Source organism: Musca vetustissima, unplaced genomic scaffold (genome assembly GCF_032173495.1).
Source record: "Musca vetustissima isolate MV318-11 ecotype Yass unplaced genomic scaffold, APGP_CSIRO_Mvet_v1 utg15798, whole genome shotgun sequence".
NCBI lineage: Eukaryota > Metazoa > Arthropoda > Insecta > Diptera > Muscidae > Musca > Musca vetustissima.
Window position 1 is genome coordinate 39,538 of NW_026887614.1, and position 18,480 is coordinate 58,017.

General features: G+C 34.8%; 1 protein-coding gene across 1 annotated transcript in view; it reads right to left on the bottom strand.

The window, feature by feature from the left end:
• Nucleotides 1-18,480, bottom strand: part of LOC133335237 (cell adhesion molecule Dscam2-like) — a gene marked incomplete at both ends in the record, with an annotated part of 76,019 nt that overhangs the window by 37,522 nt on the left and 20,017 nt on the right. The window contains 3 exons of the mRNA XM_061543532.1: nucleotides 7,075-7,285; nucleotides 7,422-7,944; nucleotides 8,414-8,566. Of these exons, the coding sequence (XP_061399516.1) occupies nucleotides 7,075-7,285; nucleotides 7,422-7,944; nucleotides 8,414-8,566 (887 nt within the window). The remainder of the gene's footprint in view (nucleotides 1-7,074; nucleotides 7,286-7,421; nucleotides 7,945-8,413; nucleotides 8,567-18,480) is intronic.

Here is an 18,480-nt window from a genome sequence, read left to right on the forward strand (position 1 = left end):
ATAACAGGCGTAGTAATGTTAATGATTATATTTCAAGAACTATAACAGACGATTTTTTTTAAGGACCATTACAAACTTGGATTTCTTAAAAATATTGGCGTGGATTTTTTAAATATGTTTTCAGAATCAAATACTGGCTTCGATTTTTAAATAGTATTTTTGCATAGAATACAACAGGTGACAATAGTTTTAAAGGCGTATATTTTAATTGATATTTTTCCAAGGAGTATATAAGCGAGGATGTTTAAAAGAATATTTTCCCCAAGACTATTTTGGGCGAGGGTTTTTAAATTTTTTCCAAGGACTATATTAGGCTAGTATTGTTTCAAGAATATTTTCCCAAGGACTGTAGTCGGCGAGGATTTTTTAAAGATTATTTTTCCGAAGGACTATATTGGTTGGGGATTTTTTAAAGAACATTTTTTCCAAGGACTATATTAGGAGTGGATTCTTTAAATAATATTTTACCAAGGACTATATCAGGCGAGGATTTTTTTAATAATATTTTTCCAAGGACTATATTATGTAATGTTTTTTAAAGAATATTTTTCCAAGGACTATATTAGGTGAGAATTTTTTAAAAAAAATTTTACAAGGACTATATCAGTCGAGGATTTTTTAAAGAATATTTGTTCCAAGACTATATTAGGAGAGGATTTCGTTAAGATTATTTTTCCATGGACTATATTAGGCGAGGATTGTTTAAAGAATATTTTGCCAAGGAGGATTTTGTAAAGAACATTTTTCCAAGGATTATATCAGGTGAGGATTCTTTAACGAAGATTTTTTTCTCAAGGAATATTTTAGATGTGGATTTTTAAATAGTATTTTCTTAATTAATATTTTAAATTTTATATTTCAATAAAACCAAAAATTACCTAGCCTATGGTTTCCCGATGTTTATGGAATTACTGTTTGGTGTCGAGGTGGAACATTTTTATAAAATTTATCATTTTTATAATTCTTACAGTTTATGGGCGTGGAAACGAAGATGATGGACCTGTAAGACCACATACAATTCACTATTTGCTTTATAGAAGGTATATATTTTTGAATCAGGATTGAATCAGGCTTTCCATTCGCTTGGTATTTGGTAAAATTGTGACACCTTGTGGAGGAGGTACTCGTAATAGGTTTGTTAAAAATAGCATGATGTTCAAAGCTTGAATGAAATTTGGATATTCCGTTTACTTCATATGATATTTACAAAATCGTAAAATTTTGACCTTTATTGAAGGAGGTATTAGCAAAAGTGGAGCAAGAGGTTCCATCTTCGGACCCAATATAGAATGAAATTTGGATATTCCGTTTACTTCATATGATATTTACAAAATCGTACAATTTTGACCTTTATTGAAGGAGGTATTAGCAAAAGTGGAGCAAGAGGTTCCATCTTCGGACCTAATATAGAGTGGCTAATATAATAAGAATTTGGATTAAATTGGACATTAAATCGCTTAATATTGACGGATTTTGTAAATCGATCGCAAATTGTCTGAAACGGATTTGGTCCAAAGAAACATGGGGGTACATATTTCGGTACCCTTAATTGGCATAAAGCAAACCACGTCTGATTTTCAAATTGTGCACCAATCGTTTCCCTTATTCCGAAATTTTGCACAGCGTATCAAACTTCGTTTTGAATAACGTGTTTAAATTTTGTTGAAATCGGTTCAGGTTAATATATAAATCCTGGATATTTTTTATCCGATTTCTGAACCCAATAACAAACAAAATGTTGCACACCCCTTGGGCTGGATCCAGTGGCACAGCTTTTAACAAATGTATTCTCCTCTCACAATATAAAATATACATAATACATGAATTGAATCAGATACTCTCTTAGTGTAATACGAAGATTACAAGTGGTTATGACCTTTTTTATAGGAAGTATCAAAATTTTAAATAAACATTAACATTTGGAATGTGGGAAATACATTTTTAATATATTCTTTTATGGAACAAAACCATGCGAAACTCGACTCTAGAATTACCATAAACATTGTACCCATTAAAAATAATATTTATATAAATTATAAAATTGATGTAAAACATACATCCCCTTACAACTTACAAAGAAAATATGCAACAGATTGTGTTGTTACAACATTTTTATGATATTCATTTTACAAGATTGCTACAAGAGTGACATCGGGGTACACATTCTAAAATTAACCTCAATATTTGAATAAATATTCTCATTGGGCATTTACAAACATTTAAGCAAAGCAATAAACCTCTTAAGAAAAATCAAATATTCTACACAAACAAGAACAAAACCCTAATCGCAAATGCTAGCAATTTAAATATTTAAAAATCTATAAAGTCGAGGCGAACTCAGTAATAGGAGATAAAGCAGAAGAAAGCGAAAAGACGCCGACAGGAAAAATGAAAATGAATAATTTATCACATTACCAACACCACTTCCACCACATGGAAATGCTAAAATGACTCTGACTCATTTCCATTATGAACTCAAGAAATCGAAAAAAAAAACGAGGAGAACAGGAAAAGACAAGGTGGCAAGGAAATTCGTCTTGAAATAGAAGGTTTGCCATACACACACACACAACGTAAAAACTGATACTAAACTAAACGCTAAGGAACATCATTCACCTGAGACAGTTAATATATTTTACACTGCCACCACCTGAACTACAAAAATTATCTCGTTTATATTCTGCTGTAGTCAATTGGGGTTGAGTGAGAGCCAGAGAAGTAACTGTAAAACCACTTGTTACATTTTTTGTTGTTGTTTTTTATTTTACTAGGAATTTATTCTGAAATAAATTAGAAAATACCATAATGAGGTCAAGGACTATGATGGTTGGGATAGAGGGATATTTCGCTAAACGTATTAAATTCATGGTATAGAATATATAAATATAATTATGCTGATGAATATAGGTCAACAATGTAAACAGTCTCATTGTGGTTTTATGGTTATTAAAGAATAAAAGTGGATGCAGATTTCTGGAGAAGAATTTCCATAGTACTTGGAGGCAATTAAAAATTAGCTTTGTCGAATATTTAGAGGTAAAAACATCTCGTGTTACAGTATTTATTTGGTCGTTCAAGAAAATAAGGACAAAAAAGAATCGGTATATAAGGAGGATAAGTTTTATAAAAATATTTTTAAGTCGATTAAAAATGTTACTGATTTTCAACAGGTGGGCAAATGGACGTGCATTACATTGAAGACTTGTAAATTTGTATAAAATCACTTGAAGGCGTAAAGGATACGAAAACCGCATATGGTCGGAGGTTCAGGAATTACAAAGGTTTTATTATTCAATAAGGTATATGTTTATATCAATTCGCTTCAAATTAAATTTAAAGTTTATAAAATATTGACCCTTTGTTGGGGAGGTACCAGATGTAGGACTTGCTCCAGGCTTGGTAAAGATAATAGGTTGTGCAAAGTTTGGTTCAAATCGGGTATTGTATGCGCCTGATATTGGATTTATAAATATTGCCATTTTTGAGGGAGGTACCAGCAGGAATGGACTTATGAATCTCACTTTCGGATTTAATCTAGGCTTGGTAAAAATTATAGGTTGCACAAAGTTTGGTTCAAATCGGACTTTCTTTTTGCTAATATTGGGATCGGACATGATCAAGGCTTAGTAAATATAAATTCGTCTAATAATAGATTTGCAAAGATTGAACATTTTGAACAATTGTGTGGGAGGAGTGAGCAATGGATCCCATCTTCGGACTTGATCTAGACTTGGTAAAAATAATACTTTCCACAAAGATTAATTCAGATCGGATAGTCCGTTCGATTGATATTATAAAATTAATTTTTAGCACAATTTTGACCATTTTATAGGGGAGGTACCAGAAGGAGTGGAACGATATTCCCCAACTACGAACTTTAAGTAAATTTGAAAGAAATATTACGATATGCAAAGTTTAGCTTAAATTGGTTACTGCCTTCGAGAGTTATCATGCGCACCAGCCGGCCAGACAGACGGAGGACCGACAGTGGTAATTCGACTTAAAATTGTCTGAAACGGATTTCGTCCAAAGAAACATGGGGTCTAAACGCACAATTTAGATTAACTACATTTTTACCGTATCCAAGTGTAAACACCTCCTTAAGCATAAGGCTGAGGATACAAAAAGACCCATAAGGACTCGAGATAGAAGGATGTATGTTTAACAATATTTTTAGTCGATTAAACTAAGAAAATACAATCTCAAAAATAACCTGCGAAAAAAGTACAAAGGTTTTTCATCATTGAAAAACTGGGCAAGCAAATTATCAGACCTTGTATATGGGGGTTATTTAATGGACAACATATAGATCATTTTCTGGGAAAAAGGTTTTATTACCAAGTACTACGGAAAGCTAAAATAATTATATACCCAAATCGGGGCTTGAAACTATATAGAAAGTTTCTGCAAAAATGTATTTCACTCTCCACATTTATATATGAGCTACGTAAAATATGGAATATGTTTGTCGAAAATGTTATGTACAAATGTTTTAACCCTCCAGGAATCCGGATTGCCAATATTGCGACTAAAGCCTTTAAAGTAGCCTAAAATGGGAATATGTCCAATCTACGTTGATAATTTACTGTATGTCAGTTAGGACATGTTATAGAATAAATTCTATGCACATCTTTCCAGTACAACTTAAAATATTTTAGCTGTAGCTAAAAGTGTTGAAGAAACAATGACTGGGGTCTTAAGGAATATACAGTTCATTTATGACAACATGTTGGTCCCTGAAATGCATACAAATGAATCTGAATTCTAAAGGGAGCTATATCGAAAATATTCTTCAATGATTTTTTTACCTTCCAACGACCCACAATGCCAAATTACAGACCTTTCGAATGGATGGTGCGCTAAAACCTTCAAAACACCATAAATGCGACGGTCGTTTATCTGAGTGGTTATGAAACGAACATGTAATTATTGAAACCTCTAATCTAAATATGATAGTGATATATTGAAAATTGTCACCTAAAATACAGTTCTTGATCCAAGACCCCAAAATAATTTGTAATTCAGGATTCTTGGATCGAGAACCACTTTGATGGGGAAACCTTCAAACCACCGCCAATAAAGCGGATCCGGTGTATGAGAACTATGTCGAAAATACTCTCCAGAGATTTTTCTTACTGCTCTTTCGGTTGGATAATGCTGCTAAAACCTCCAATATACCATAAATTGAACGGCTATCAGACCATTCAGTTATATTGAACCCTAAACCTAAAACCCTCCTAAAACCTTCAAAATACCATAAATTTTGTCAGAACCTTTAGCTGGGGGCTATGACAAGTTATATTGAGCATAGCCTCGTGATACATCATTAGCCGCATGTCACGTCGGTGAATAGGTTCTGCTAAAAACTTCATAAAATCAACGGAGGTCATAATATGGATGATATGACTAAACATGGACGTATTAACAATTTCCCACTATTGTATTTTTTACCAACTAATAACCGGAAATGCCTCATTATATTCTTTCGATTGTAAAATGTTCCAGATCGGATCATTTTTTTCTGATGCTCCCATTAAACTATTCTCCCCGATTTTCGATATTTTGAGGATTTTTGACACGTTTTTCAGCCGAATTGGATGTAGTTTTATATTTTGGATTGTCACTGCCTGCAGGTCTCTTTATCAAAATCGTTTTAATATTGGTCAAGTTTAAAAGTATCGCCAAATTTCCGTATGTTGAGGATTTTTAACACGTTTTACGATAATTGGGAACGTTGGGTTCTTATATAGTACTAAATCTTCTTGCTTAATATTATCAATATTGTTTCAATATTTTGGGTAACCCCCATTTTGGCAATTTTTATACTTTTTACAGGCAGATATCAGCCAGAGTGGCAGGTAATGGTAGACCAAATTTAGTTTTTGGTCGTTCCTTCTGCCATTAACAAGTAATTAATTTCTTTTAATTATATTAACAATTTATATAAACAATTATACATAATACGATGTGAGTAATTTGTCAAAAATTTCCATCAAAGCTGTTGCTGCCAAAAAATGTTAAAATCAAAAGAGGATAACTGAATAACTATTGGCAATCAAATAAAAGTGAAATAGAAATCCGAGTCAGGAAAGTGTCTGTAATCGATGGGATGAAAAACGAAATTCCGAATTTTATTCGTACTACTGTGAAGTGGGACATATTGTGCGGATCCTTTATTATTATAATTAGGAGGTATGCCAATAAAATGTCTCTAAGCTGAACATTTCAAAATTACAGACCCTTCGGTTGAAAAATCCGTTAAAAAGCTTTAATATGTCGAAAATAGGGGATACATTGTATGAGGACATCACGAAGGCGTTGCCCGATAAGTTTCATTTACAATACCAAACCACCTAGAATAGTGATGTGATTTCGTTCGTAACTTCAAAATAAAGACAGACCGACGGACATTCAGTTTTATATTAACTTTATGAAGTCTCCGACAACTATTTGGAGAATTTGCAGAGTGACAAGTGTGACAAAATCAGTGATAATAATCTGATCTGAATAATCCCGATCTGACCCTCAGGAGAAGAAACCAAATTTTGTAAAGCAGATACTAAATCTTACTTCAAAATCGTATCGAGAATTACATTCTCGCACTTTCAGATTTAATGGTTTTGGTTACAATTTGCCACAGAATTGGCTGTACATCAGTATTTTGGTTTCTGAGCATGCTCAAACCTTCTAGAAGAAAATCTCAATGTAGACCCACACCCAGATAAACTATTTACTTAGCGAAATATGTCATATAATACCCGATGAAATTCTAAGTACATTCAATCAATTTTAAACTGCCCTCCCACTTTTCTATTTTGTCTATTGATCCATTTTGGCTTTTATTAGCCACACTTTTTTGCAATAATATTTTGGTCTGGCCATCCATAATAAATGTCACTCTCTGGTTAATTTTATTTACCACGACAAAGTTGTTCTTTTTTCTGCCTTCATATTTTCCTAACATAAATGCCAATAAAATTCTACAAGAAAACTTGTGTGTTAGGCGATCAAAGAAGAACGAACACCATTGTGTATATGGCCAACTACTAGCTAACATTCTTTGAACTAACTTACCTGCCAAGTGACAATCAATTCACTTTCGCCACCAGTCTGCACCTGGACATTGGATGGCGCTTCGGTGGGTGCTTCCTCTTGGGTCTTCAAGACAATTGGCTCGGTAAAGGGACTGCGTTCAATTTCATTGATGGCCTGCATGCGTATCAGAAAGGTAGTGGCTGGTGTCAAGCCCGATACAATGGCACTTTCACGTAAGTCGCTGTCATAGCTGTCAACACGAAAATATTATGTAATAAAAATTGGAAAGAAGTAGGAAAAGACATGATAAAAATTAGATATGTCAAGAAAACAAAATGGACATCTAAGAGAGTGCAGAATAAAAAATGAACGAACAATAACTTCACCTTTTACTTATACTGGTCGATGGCAATGTTACATTTATTATATTCGGTCCATTCCAATCACTGCCGGCCAAACCCAGTGCCGTATGAGATTGTAGATATTTCAATGGTTGATATTGCACCAAATAGGAGAGTACGGGTGAATTGCCATCGAACGGACGACGCCATGATAATTTTACTGTTCTTGAACCAACTTCAAATACCTCCAGATTTGAGGGGGTGTCCGGGCGCTCTTGCACCGCCAAATAGATAATTTGCTCCGCCCGGCCATATGGATTCTCAGCGACACATTTATAAATGCCCGAATCGTGACGATCCGAACGTGATATGGTCAGTTGCGAGTCAACACCCTTTTCGGTTTTCATTTCCGCTATGCTAAAGCGGAAATTATTCAAATCAATGCGTGCATTGTTGTGAGTCCAGGCGACACTAATGGGTTCATCACCTTTGGCATGACAGTCGAGTGTGACAGCATCATTACGTCGCGACGAGACGTTGCGTGATGTTTGTTCGAAACGTGCAGGTTCTGTGTTCAGTTGCGAATCCCGAATCGATGCCACAATGGATGGGGTGTTGAGGTCATCGAGTGAAAAGTGTTGTTTGTTGTTATGTATGTCAGTAGGAGTAGTAGTTGGTGTTGTTGTTGTCACCGTTGTCGTTGTATGACATGTTAGTACAGTGAATTTTGTTGTTGTTTAATTAACAAGAAACGCACACACACGTACGGACACAGAGAGGGACGCATACGCATCACCACCACCACAAGTAGATATAAAACCACAGCAAAACGTAGTCCAAACATAGAAGTGAAGAGAAAGGGGGAGGGAGAGGAAATACGTAAGCAAATTACAAAATATTCAAAATTCAATGGATATGTAGTTGTATTGTGTGTCTCTGTCACTACAAGGTAGGCTGCCAGCCAGCCAGCCTCGCATTCTGAGTGACTGGCACGTGTATTCTCATTCATTGATGTCACAGGGCCACAAAATACTCACCGTTGACATTGATGCGTATAATTTTCTTAAGACCAGCTCCAATATCATTCGTAGCCTGACACATATAGTAACCCTCGTCAATGTCGGTCGCCAAGTTGAGTACCAGCGAATGGTTGCGCATATTTAAAGGTTTGAAATCTGTATTCAATTTACCTGAAAGGAAAAAAGAGAAAGAAAACAATAGGAGGCACACATAAAAAATAAGTATGAATAAATCGGAATAACATTTTCGAGAAAAATGTAAAGCCATGAATGTAATTTCACATTTTTATGTTTGTTCGCTTTCAATTTACTCTAAATTTTTAATACCCTTTTCAAAGGATACAAATAAGTAAATTGCAATGCGTTGATTTCAATTTGAAGCTGGCAGTTGGTATTCTATTTTCAACAGCATGAAATTTAATGGAAAAATTTTTTAGAATAAATATCTTGGAATTAAAAATAAGTATAGATAGAGGCCCTCAGCGTATGATATCGTAAACCTGACTTATGTGGGCGAGGTACCCGAGATTATGGACCTAGAGATCCGATAGTCCCACTAAATATACGGTTAGAATAAATATTAAGGTCTGCTATGATGACATAACATAGCAGACCTTAATATTTATACTAACCAGGATTCACCATTCGATTCATATTATATAGGGGAGAGCAGGCCAAAGTGGTTTACGCGGATAAAGAACAAGATTGCCATATATGTGGTAGCGGGTCGGAAAAAATTTAAACCAAGATTTTATGAGCGCTGTTCAAAGGTGCCCCCGTTCAAAAGGTGCCCCCTCTCCCCTACATATTGTTACTAAATCGGATACTCCATTCACTGCATATGAAATTTACATATTATCAAAATGTTGACACTTTGTGGGAGAAGTACCAGAAGGTGAAAACCTATTTACTTCATATTCAGACTTAATCTAGGTCTAGTACTATGATTTTCCGTTCGCTTCATATGACATTTAAAAGGTACTAAAAGGACTGGACCGATAAATCCAAATATTATACATGCTTAGTTAAAATATTGACTTGTGCAAAGGTTGGTTCATATAATATTCTAATGTTAAACATATTTACAGCTAAATTTTTAACATTTTATGGGGAGGGTGCCAGAATGTGTGAAACGACATTCCCCACCATCGAACTTAATTTAAATTTGGAAGAAATATTTTGATGTGAAAAGTTTGGATGAAATCGTTTAATTCCTCGCAGAGTCAACCCCACAGTCAGACATTTGTAAATGGACTCCCAATGTTTTTAAGTACAATTTCCAATCTGAAGGTCCCGATTAGCTATTTCAAGTGTCCAGAGTATAAAAGACCTATGACAGATATCATTCTGTGTAGGAAAATATTATGTGTTTTGTTTTTGCAAAAAAGTCAGGCGAAATTCCAGTTTGTTATTTTTATAAAAAAAACTATTAATTTATGGGGAATGTATGGCATTGTTCGCCGAGGGGTAAGGCAGGGAAGACTATAGTTTCGGATCTCGCCATTGATCCTCATCAGTTCCTTTAGTTTTTTGTTGGGATATTTTCCCCCTAGAAACTATATTTTGCTCTTTACAAAAAACCTTTCATACCCAAATGTCTCTTGTAATAAAGCGAAGTACTTAGCTGACCAACGAAATAAACTGCATGAGAATTTCGCTGGTGCCTCACTTCGAGGTTAACAAGGCATTTACAAACAATACCATACTATTCCCATTGTTGTGTGCTGAAGTTAGACAGCAGCAAAATTCTCATGCAATTTATTTCGTTGGTCAGCTAACCATGTCATACATTCCCACAAATAAATAGTTGTTTTTTTATAAAAACAACAAACTGGGATTCATCCACATGGTTTCACGGGATTAGGTCACTAGGTTTATATTACAGGATCTCGGTGGTCGAAACAGGAGCTGTTCTTTTTATATTTACCCAAAAATTGGGTATAAACTCATTAACTGCCGAACCACTAGACATAGGCGGTCAAAATTTGGCTCAGATGGTTTTTTATCAATAAAATACTGGTATGGGAAATGGGGTCCCTGTGAAGTGGTTCAGCAGTTAATGAGTTTATACCCAATTTTTGGGTAAATACTCAAAATAGGGGTACCGTTGTATGGGGGCTACCAGTAAACGTGGACCTACATACATAAATTTTAGTATGGACATTTGGTAGCCAAAAAGAACACTCTGTGCCAAATTTTCGGGTAAATACTCAAAATAGGAATACCTTTGTATGGGGGCTACCAGTAAACGTGGACCTACATACATAAATTTTTCCATGGATATTTGATACCTAAAAAGAACACTCTGTGTCAAATTACAGCCGTGTGTCAAATTTTGGCCGCCGATGTCAAGTGGTAAATACCCGAGTTTTTACCCAAAAATTGGGTAAAAACTCGGGTATTTACCCTCGTCTTTAAAGTATCGTAAAACTATCCATTCTAAATCGAGTTGATAACAGAAACCCGGAAATAGGGTGTAAGATGTTGTATTACCGATTCAATATAGTAAATACCCAAATAAATACCCGCAAATGGGTATTTACCCATCCCTTGGGTATTTACCCGGTAAATACCATCTCTACCTATTCCGTTATAAATTCTATCATGTTTAAGAGCACAAACAAAATTAATACAACTTAAAAATATTTATACGGTGAAAATGTTCCTCATCGAAATATTGGTTTTAGACCCAATGTTTCTTTGGACCAAATCCGTTTCAGAAAATTTGGAATCGATTTACACATGTACGTCCGTTGTCCGTCTGTCTGTCTGGTGCGCACGATAACTCTCGAAGGTAATAATCGATTTCATCCAAACTTTGCACATCTTAATATTTCTTCCAAACTTAGTTTATGTTCGAAGATGTGGAATATCGGTCCACTCATTCTGGTACCTCCCCCACAAAATTGTCAAAATTGTGCTAAAATTAATTTTTTATTACATGTAAACGGACTATCCGATTTTAACGAAACTTTCGTGATATTCCTTACCAAGCCTAGCTTAAGTTGAAAGATGGGACCCATTGGTACCTCTCCCACAGAGCGTCAACATTTTCAATATTTATAAACCAAACTTTGCATGACCTGTACAAAGCCTAGATCAAGTTCGAAGGTGAGATCGATTGATCCACTCCTTCTGGTACCTTCCACACATATGGTCTACATTTTTAATATTTATGAATCCAATATCAGGCGAATGAAATGTCCGATTTGAACCAGTCTTTGCACAACCTATTATCACAACCAAGTCCGAAGATGGGACCCATTGGTCCACTCCTTCTGGTACCTCCCAAACAAATGGTCAACATTTTCAATATTTATAAATCCAATATTAGGCGAATGGAATGACCGATTTGAACCAAATTTTCCACAACCTGTTATCTTTACCAAGCATAGCTCAGATTTGGAAGTTAGACATAAATATTTACAGTCGTCTATGTATTCTGAAGTTATTAACTGACCATTTACCAAACTAGACGAAAATGGAAATTTTACATGAAGTTTCGGTTGGGTTCAATTTAGTGATCAGATGGTGTATAGGGGATGAAATGACTGTCTAGAGAACATACTCATAATTCGAACATGACAAATTTTACATGGGGAAGGGGTTCTGGTGTACTATTGAGAATGGCTGTTCAGATTGTGATCGATCAATATTTGAATCTTATGATTTAAATGTTCAGGTAAGAAGGATGAGTTGCTGACCTCTAATTGGTCAAGTAACGAAAAAAAATGTTCTTGCTCTGAATATAGATCCGCAGAAAGTTATACTTTAGTGGTGCTTGTGTAGGATATCATATCGAGTTTTTTTCACGTTACGTTTTTTTTTTTTTTTTTGCGAATATGGCTCGATATGACCGACCCCGTCTGACTATACTGCTCCGCTCAAGAACCCGGAATGTGAAATTACGTTGGAAAATGTTTCAAATTAGTTTATATGGAGGCTCTACCAAAGTGGGAGAATTCCATATCCAACGTTCCAGAAGTCTTATCGATGTATTTATACAATTTTCGTATTCAATTGGGATTTTAACAGACTGACCACATCTCTAAATGGATATCGAATTTGTTTTTATTTTTATTCTATTTATGCATTTTGTCAAATAATGGGATTTCCCTTGAATAGTTGTCATAGGGAATGTTGAGAGGCAAATAGCTTTTGTGAACGATTAAATAGTTCACATCTGTGTATTATTGTCCGAAAAGGTCACTACGACCTAAAATGTTCGAGCGTTGCGAACGGTTTGGTAATTTTAGTAAGTTGTGGGGGAGATACGAAAAGTAATGAGCCGAAGTACAAATTTACCAATCATTGACACTTTGTAGGGTAGGTATCAGAAAAAGTTGACTCATTGACCCCATCTTTAGATTTGTTCTAAGTCTGGTAAAAATATTACGGACATTCCGATCGCTTTATACGAGATTTTTAAGTTTTTGTGGGGTAGCATTAGAAGGAGTGAATCGATATTTTCATCTTCGAAATGAATCTATGTTTAAAAGTGTTATAGTGTTACAAACGGACTGACGTATTTAAATAGACTCCAAACTGTCTGAAACGGATTTAGTCCAAAGAAGCTTGGGCTCTAAACCGCATATTTCGATGGAAACACACTTATATTGTCGCAAAGTGTTTATACCCTTATTAGCCATAAGGCTGATGAACAAGCATTGCACCCTGACAACCCCATAATTTAATAATTAGCTAATAGCTAAAGTAACATATTCTAAGGAGGTCAATTATATAAATGATGAACTATTGTAATTTCAACCCATAAAGCCAAAAATGTAGCGGATGGGAATTATATGATTATGTAGAGAAATATACATGGAACGGTAATTCATAATAGCAAAAAAGTAAAATAGTATCATCTCATACCTAGCCAATATGACAATAAATAATAATTTTTAAATATAAACGAAATAAATAATTACCGACATTTATATTGTTTGCCTTAAGATAAATTAAGAGCATTAACGTATTGATTTAAATAATTTATTCGCCCATTTCCTTAATTTTATCCCCCATTTATTTTAGCATCCATAAATAAAACCCTCTTTGATTCGTTTAATTAAACATTAATGAGATTTTCTTCTCATCTGCCAGAAAAAACCCCTATCCTCACAACAACAACAACTTCCGCCATCATCATCATCGTCGTTACAACTATTTGACATACAAAAATACTTTTGTGTTGTTCAATTGAATGGATTCATCATCATCATCATTTTTAATAGCATTGCGGATATAAGTAAATAGTTATTTACATAACAAATTTTTGTGCTGAATTGTGCGCACCAACATCCGCTTTTATAATTATTGGCATTTATTTATATATTTTGTTTTTTGTTTGTGCAATGTTTTAGCTGCTCATAAAAAATTAACATAGTCCGAACTAATCAATTAACCTGATTTTAGTTTACGGCAACGCAATGGTGTGATAAGCCATTCGCCAACCTCTCTTCCGTCCCTAACAGCATCCTGTTCTTTCATTCCCTCATTGACAGACTGAATATAAATGTTTTTACATAGTTATCCATAAAACTTGTTGTTGTTGTTGCTTTCGACTTCTCTCCACCTTCGCATTCTTATTCGGATTCATGCTCATCCGTTACAATTCAACGGTTGTGCTGCCAAAGCAAAGCAAAAAAACAAAAAAAAAAAAAACAAAACGCAGTAAAAAGCATTTCAATAAAATGAACATCCTAATTCCAACGATATTCCTTTTGGCTTTGGCTCTTTTATGCCACGTTGAACGTTCTGCGAGTTAGGAAAGAGGAAACAGAATATCAAACTTTAATGAACTCACTTTCAGTGATTACTCGAACTATGGTTGCCGCCACAGCAGCAGTAGCAGCAGCACCAGCAATGGTAAGTGCGAGTGTCGACGACGACCACCGCATTTGGCCAACCCAGTCTATGAGTAGTGAAACGGAAAGAATATCACTACCACCACGAATGATTATTGTAAGTGTATTTAACGAAAAATATTTAATGGCCTTTCGTATCCATGAAAAGGTAAATCTTCTCTTCTCATCATGGTCGTCTTTTCAACCCACTACTCTTTTTGGTCCTTAAACCGTAACGAATTGTAGCTCTGAATTAATGTAACGAATTCCATTGCGAAAAGCCATTTTTGTCTGTGTGTGGAGTGCATCCGGATGAGAAATGTTTATACAATTCTTAACAAATGTTTATTTTACTTTAGTGAATTCAATGGATGGAACAAAAGTAAACTTAGAACTAGAATCGCAGATGAAGTATACGGAATTATTGCCAATAAAGGGCAGGGTGGTATGGAAAATGAAGGATAAATGCGACATCAAAAATGATTGAAAATATTGAACTTTTTGCAAACTATTTTATTAAATAAAGGCTAAGCGGAATTTTGTGCTAATTTTGATAGGGAAATTTCCTACTCAATGAGAAATAAAATGTAAGCCATCATTTGGGGGCTACTCTAAAATATAGACCGATATATCCAAGTTTCTAGAAGTAGTACAATGGTATGTGGAAAATTTATATCTGCAAGGGTTTTTAAAAAGAATGACACACACTCAACCTTGTTATGGAGATTATGATAATGTCCCGAAGTTGATGGCCTCTAGAGTCTCCCCGATGGTATGTGATTTCTCCGGAACTGTTTTTCTGATATTATATTGCGACGGGATCATTATTGATGACAGTTAAGAGAAGATAAACATCTATATAGACATCTTGTAAGTTTCTTCCATTTGAATTCGAAAATATCTGACACAAACTTCACGCACACACTGTTCACCACTTGAAAGGCTGAAATTAAGCTCACGCTAATCATAATGGTCGACAGAGACCATATTCCGACCATCAATGATCAATATTTGAATCTTATGATTTAAATGTTCAGGTAAGAAATATGAGTTGTTGACCTCTAATTGGTCAAGTAACGAAATATTTTTCGTTACTTTACCAATATATATATTCTCTGAATATAGATCCGCAGAAAGTTCGACTTTAGTGGTGGCTGTGTAGGATATCATATGTTCGACCCCGTCCGACTATACTGCTCCGCTCAAGAACCCAGAATGTGAAATTACATTGGAAAAAGTTTCAAATTAGTTTATATGGAGGCTCTACCAAAGCGGGAGAATTTAATATTCAACGTTCCAGAAGTCTTATCAATGTATTTATAAAATTTTCGAATTCAATTGGGATTTTAACAGACCAAGCACATATCTAAATAGACATCGAATTTGTTTTTATTTTTATTTATTTATTTTTTTGTTAAATAATAAGATTTCCCTTGAAAGGTTGTCATAGGGAATGGCTTATTTAATCGTTCACAAAAGCTATTTGCCTCTCAACAATATCTCTCCAAACCACAGAGACGACAATTTTTTGTTCTCGAGCGACTTCCATGGGGAATTTCCGTACCAATGTGTGTATTATTGTCCGAAAAGTACCCCAAAATATTGTGTGGAACGTTCGAAAGCATATTCAAATCGTTGAGAAGTAGTAACATGGTGCTTAATTCTTGGCCGCAGTACTTGAGACGCAGACGAGGGGACATTGTTTATCTCTTATGAAGTAATATAACGGTCAGTGGTAGGCTATGCGGCGACTGTGTGGTTTGCGAATTTATGTAATACGCAATGGAAGAACACTTTAACCTGTCAGAAACTCGCACTAAGAATTGGAATAAGGTGTCTCCTCATGGTACAACACATATCTGACAATCGACAGCACCAAATGTAGTGAATGCAGTACCAGCTTGAGTATATAGGCGGTTATCGTGTTAGACAAAGAAAAGGTAAGATCAGGGCGATGAAACCGTCTCAACTCTTATTGACCATGATTTAATGTTTCTATATCCAACATATTGTACATATTAATCCTACGATCAATAACCTGGTACAATTATACCGTTTTTGATTAAAAATACTGTAAAATTTTCAATATTGGAGATATAATTTGAGGAATCATTCTGGAAGTGTCTTTATTCGTAATTGATGAAAATATTATAAATATTTACCATAAATATAATTTTAATAAATCATATTCGCCCTGATGACCCTGTTGTCTAGGGCTATAAAAATTGCAGATGGTTTGGGAAACACCCAATTTTTTCCTATAATTAATAAATAAATATGTCTGAAAAATCATAATCTAAAAAGTATTCGAATTTTCTTAGTGTTCGTAGATATAAGGTTCCTGTCAGTCGTAACATCGCCCAGGAGCTACAAATCTACCATAAAACTGTTTTAAACCATTTACACAAATCTGGATTCAAGAATAGATCGATGTTTGGATGCCACACCAATTAACAGAAAAAATAGGATGGATCGAATTTCCATCTGCGAAGCCTTGGCCAAACGGAAATGAGAAATGGATCACATACGATAACCCTGTGCAAAAAGGATCGTGGTCAAAGAGCGGTGAAGAATCTCAAACGTTGGCCAAGCCAGGATTTACGGCCAGGAAGGTTTTGCTATGCACTTGGTGGGACTAGAAGGAGATTATTTATTATGAGTTGCCTCCATATGCCCAAACGCTAAATTCTGATCTCTACTGTCAAAAACTGGATCGTTTGAAGATGAAGCAATTGCCCAGAATTGGCCAACAGGAGAGGTGTCGTGTTCCACCAGGACAACGCTAGGCAAAACACATCTGCATTGACTCGCCAGGAATTTCCGGAGCTTGGTTGGAAAGTTTTAATGCATCCGCCACAAAGTCCGGACTTGGCATCAAGCGATTATCATTGCAAAATTTCTTTAATGATAAAAATTTGGTATCTAGAGAGGATTGTGAAAATCGACTACTAGATTTGTTTGCAAATAGAGAGCAGAACTTCTATGTGAGAGGTATTATGAAGTTAACTTTAAAATGGCAACGAATGATATAACAAAACCGTGCATATTTGGCCCAAATCGGACATTCCGAAGCATGTTAAATAAAGTCCTATAGTTCATTTTCAGTGCATAATCGATTGGGTTCTTCTCAATGGCGCTTGAAACTGGATTATGTCATACAAATGACTTTAGTTGTGAGAAATGACAGAGTTTCTTACCAAGATAAAAAAAAATCGATTCAAAATGGGACACTTGCACCTAATTCTAAATAAAAACGACATGTGTTCGTCGATTTCCATTACTAATGTCTCATTTTGTTCGTAGGTTATTTTGCTTTTCGCAGAAGTTATAGTAAGTTATAACCAATGAAGCCCATCAGTATACTTTAAAGTAGCTGCCTACTCACACGCATTGTTATGCTCTTTCAATCAGTCGTTGTTTGACAGGCAACGAATGAACACATGATGGGGTGCGCGCACGACGTTGTGTCCGCACAACTAGAAAATCAACGAAATAACACTTAGGGATAAAAGTGTTTCAGTATATTTGGATTTTTATTTTATTATTCAAAATGCGTTTTGTATGTTTAAAAATTTTTAAAAACAACAGAACAATTGCTGTTTTTTTGAAAGAATTAAATATTTGATAATTATCGTAGTATTTAATATTAATATTTAGTATTACAATATGATTATTATTTCGGTATATGCTACTTTATAATCTATATTAGATTTTTGTGACATATACAATTTGTAATTCATATAAAAACAATTTTAATAATGATTTTAATTTATATAATAACAAAAATTTAATTCTTCAATAATTTTTCCGACCACCAAAATGTACACACAATTTTGTTCGGTACTGTTCTGTTTTCTCTCACACATACTAACGCATTTTAATTTTGGGCACCTATGGTTATAACTTTGGGTCGAAGGTCACTCTTGGACCAAAGGTGTCGGATAAGGCAGGGTTTTTTGAAATCCTAATTAGAATGGCAAGAAAAGTACTAAAAAGTACTAAATGTGGTACCATTTGTATTTTGCGAAGCGCTGGAACCAGAACTCTGATAGAGGGTCATTGATGGAGTGTAGGGCAGATTTATCAAATGTTTTTTTTTTATAATTCGAACTCTAAGTTTACGAAACGTCTTAAAATGCACTAAATTTATTACAAATTCATAGCATCTGAACAGGTAGGGTAAAAGCTTAAAATTTGAAATGCGAATCAAAATTGAGGAGTAGAGTCGATATTAGGAGG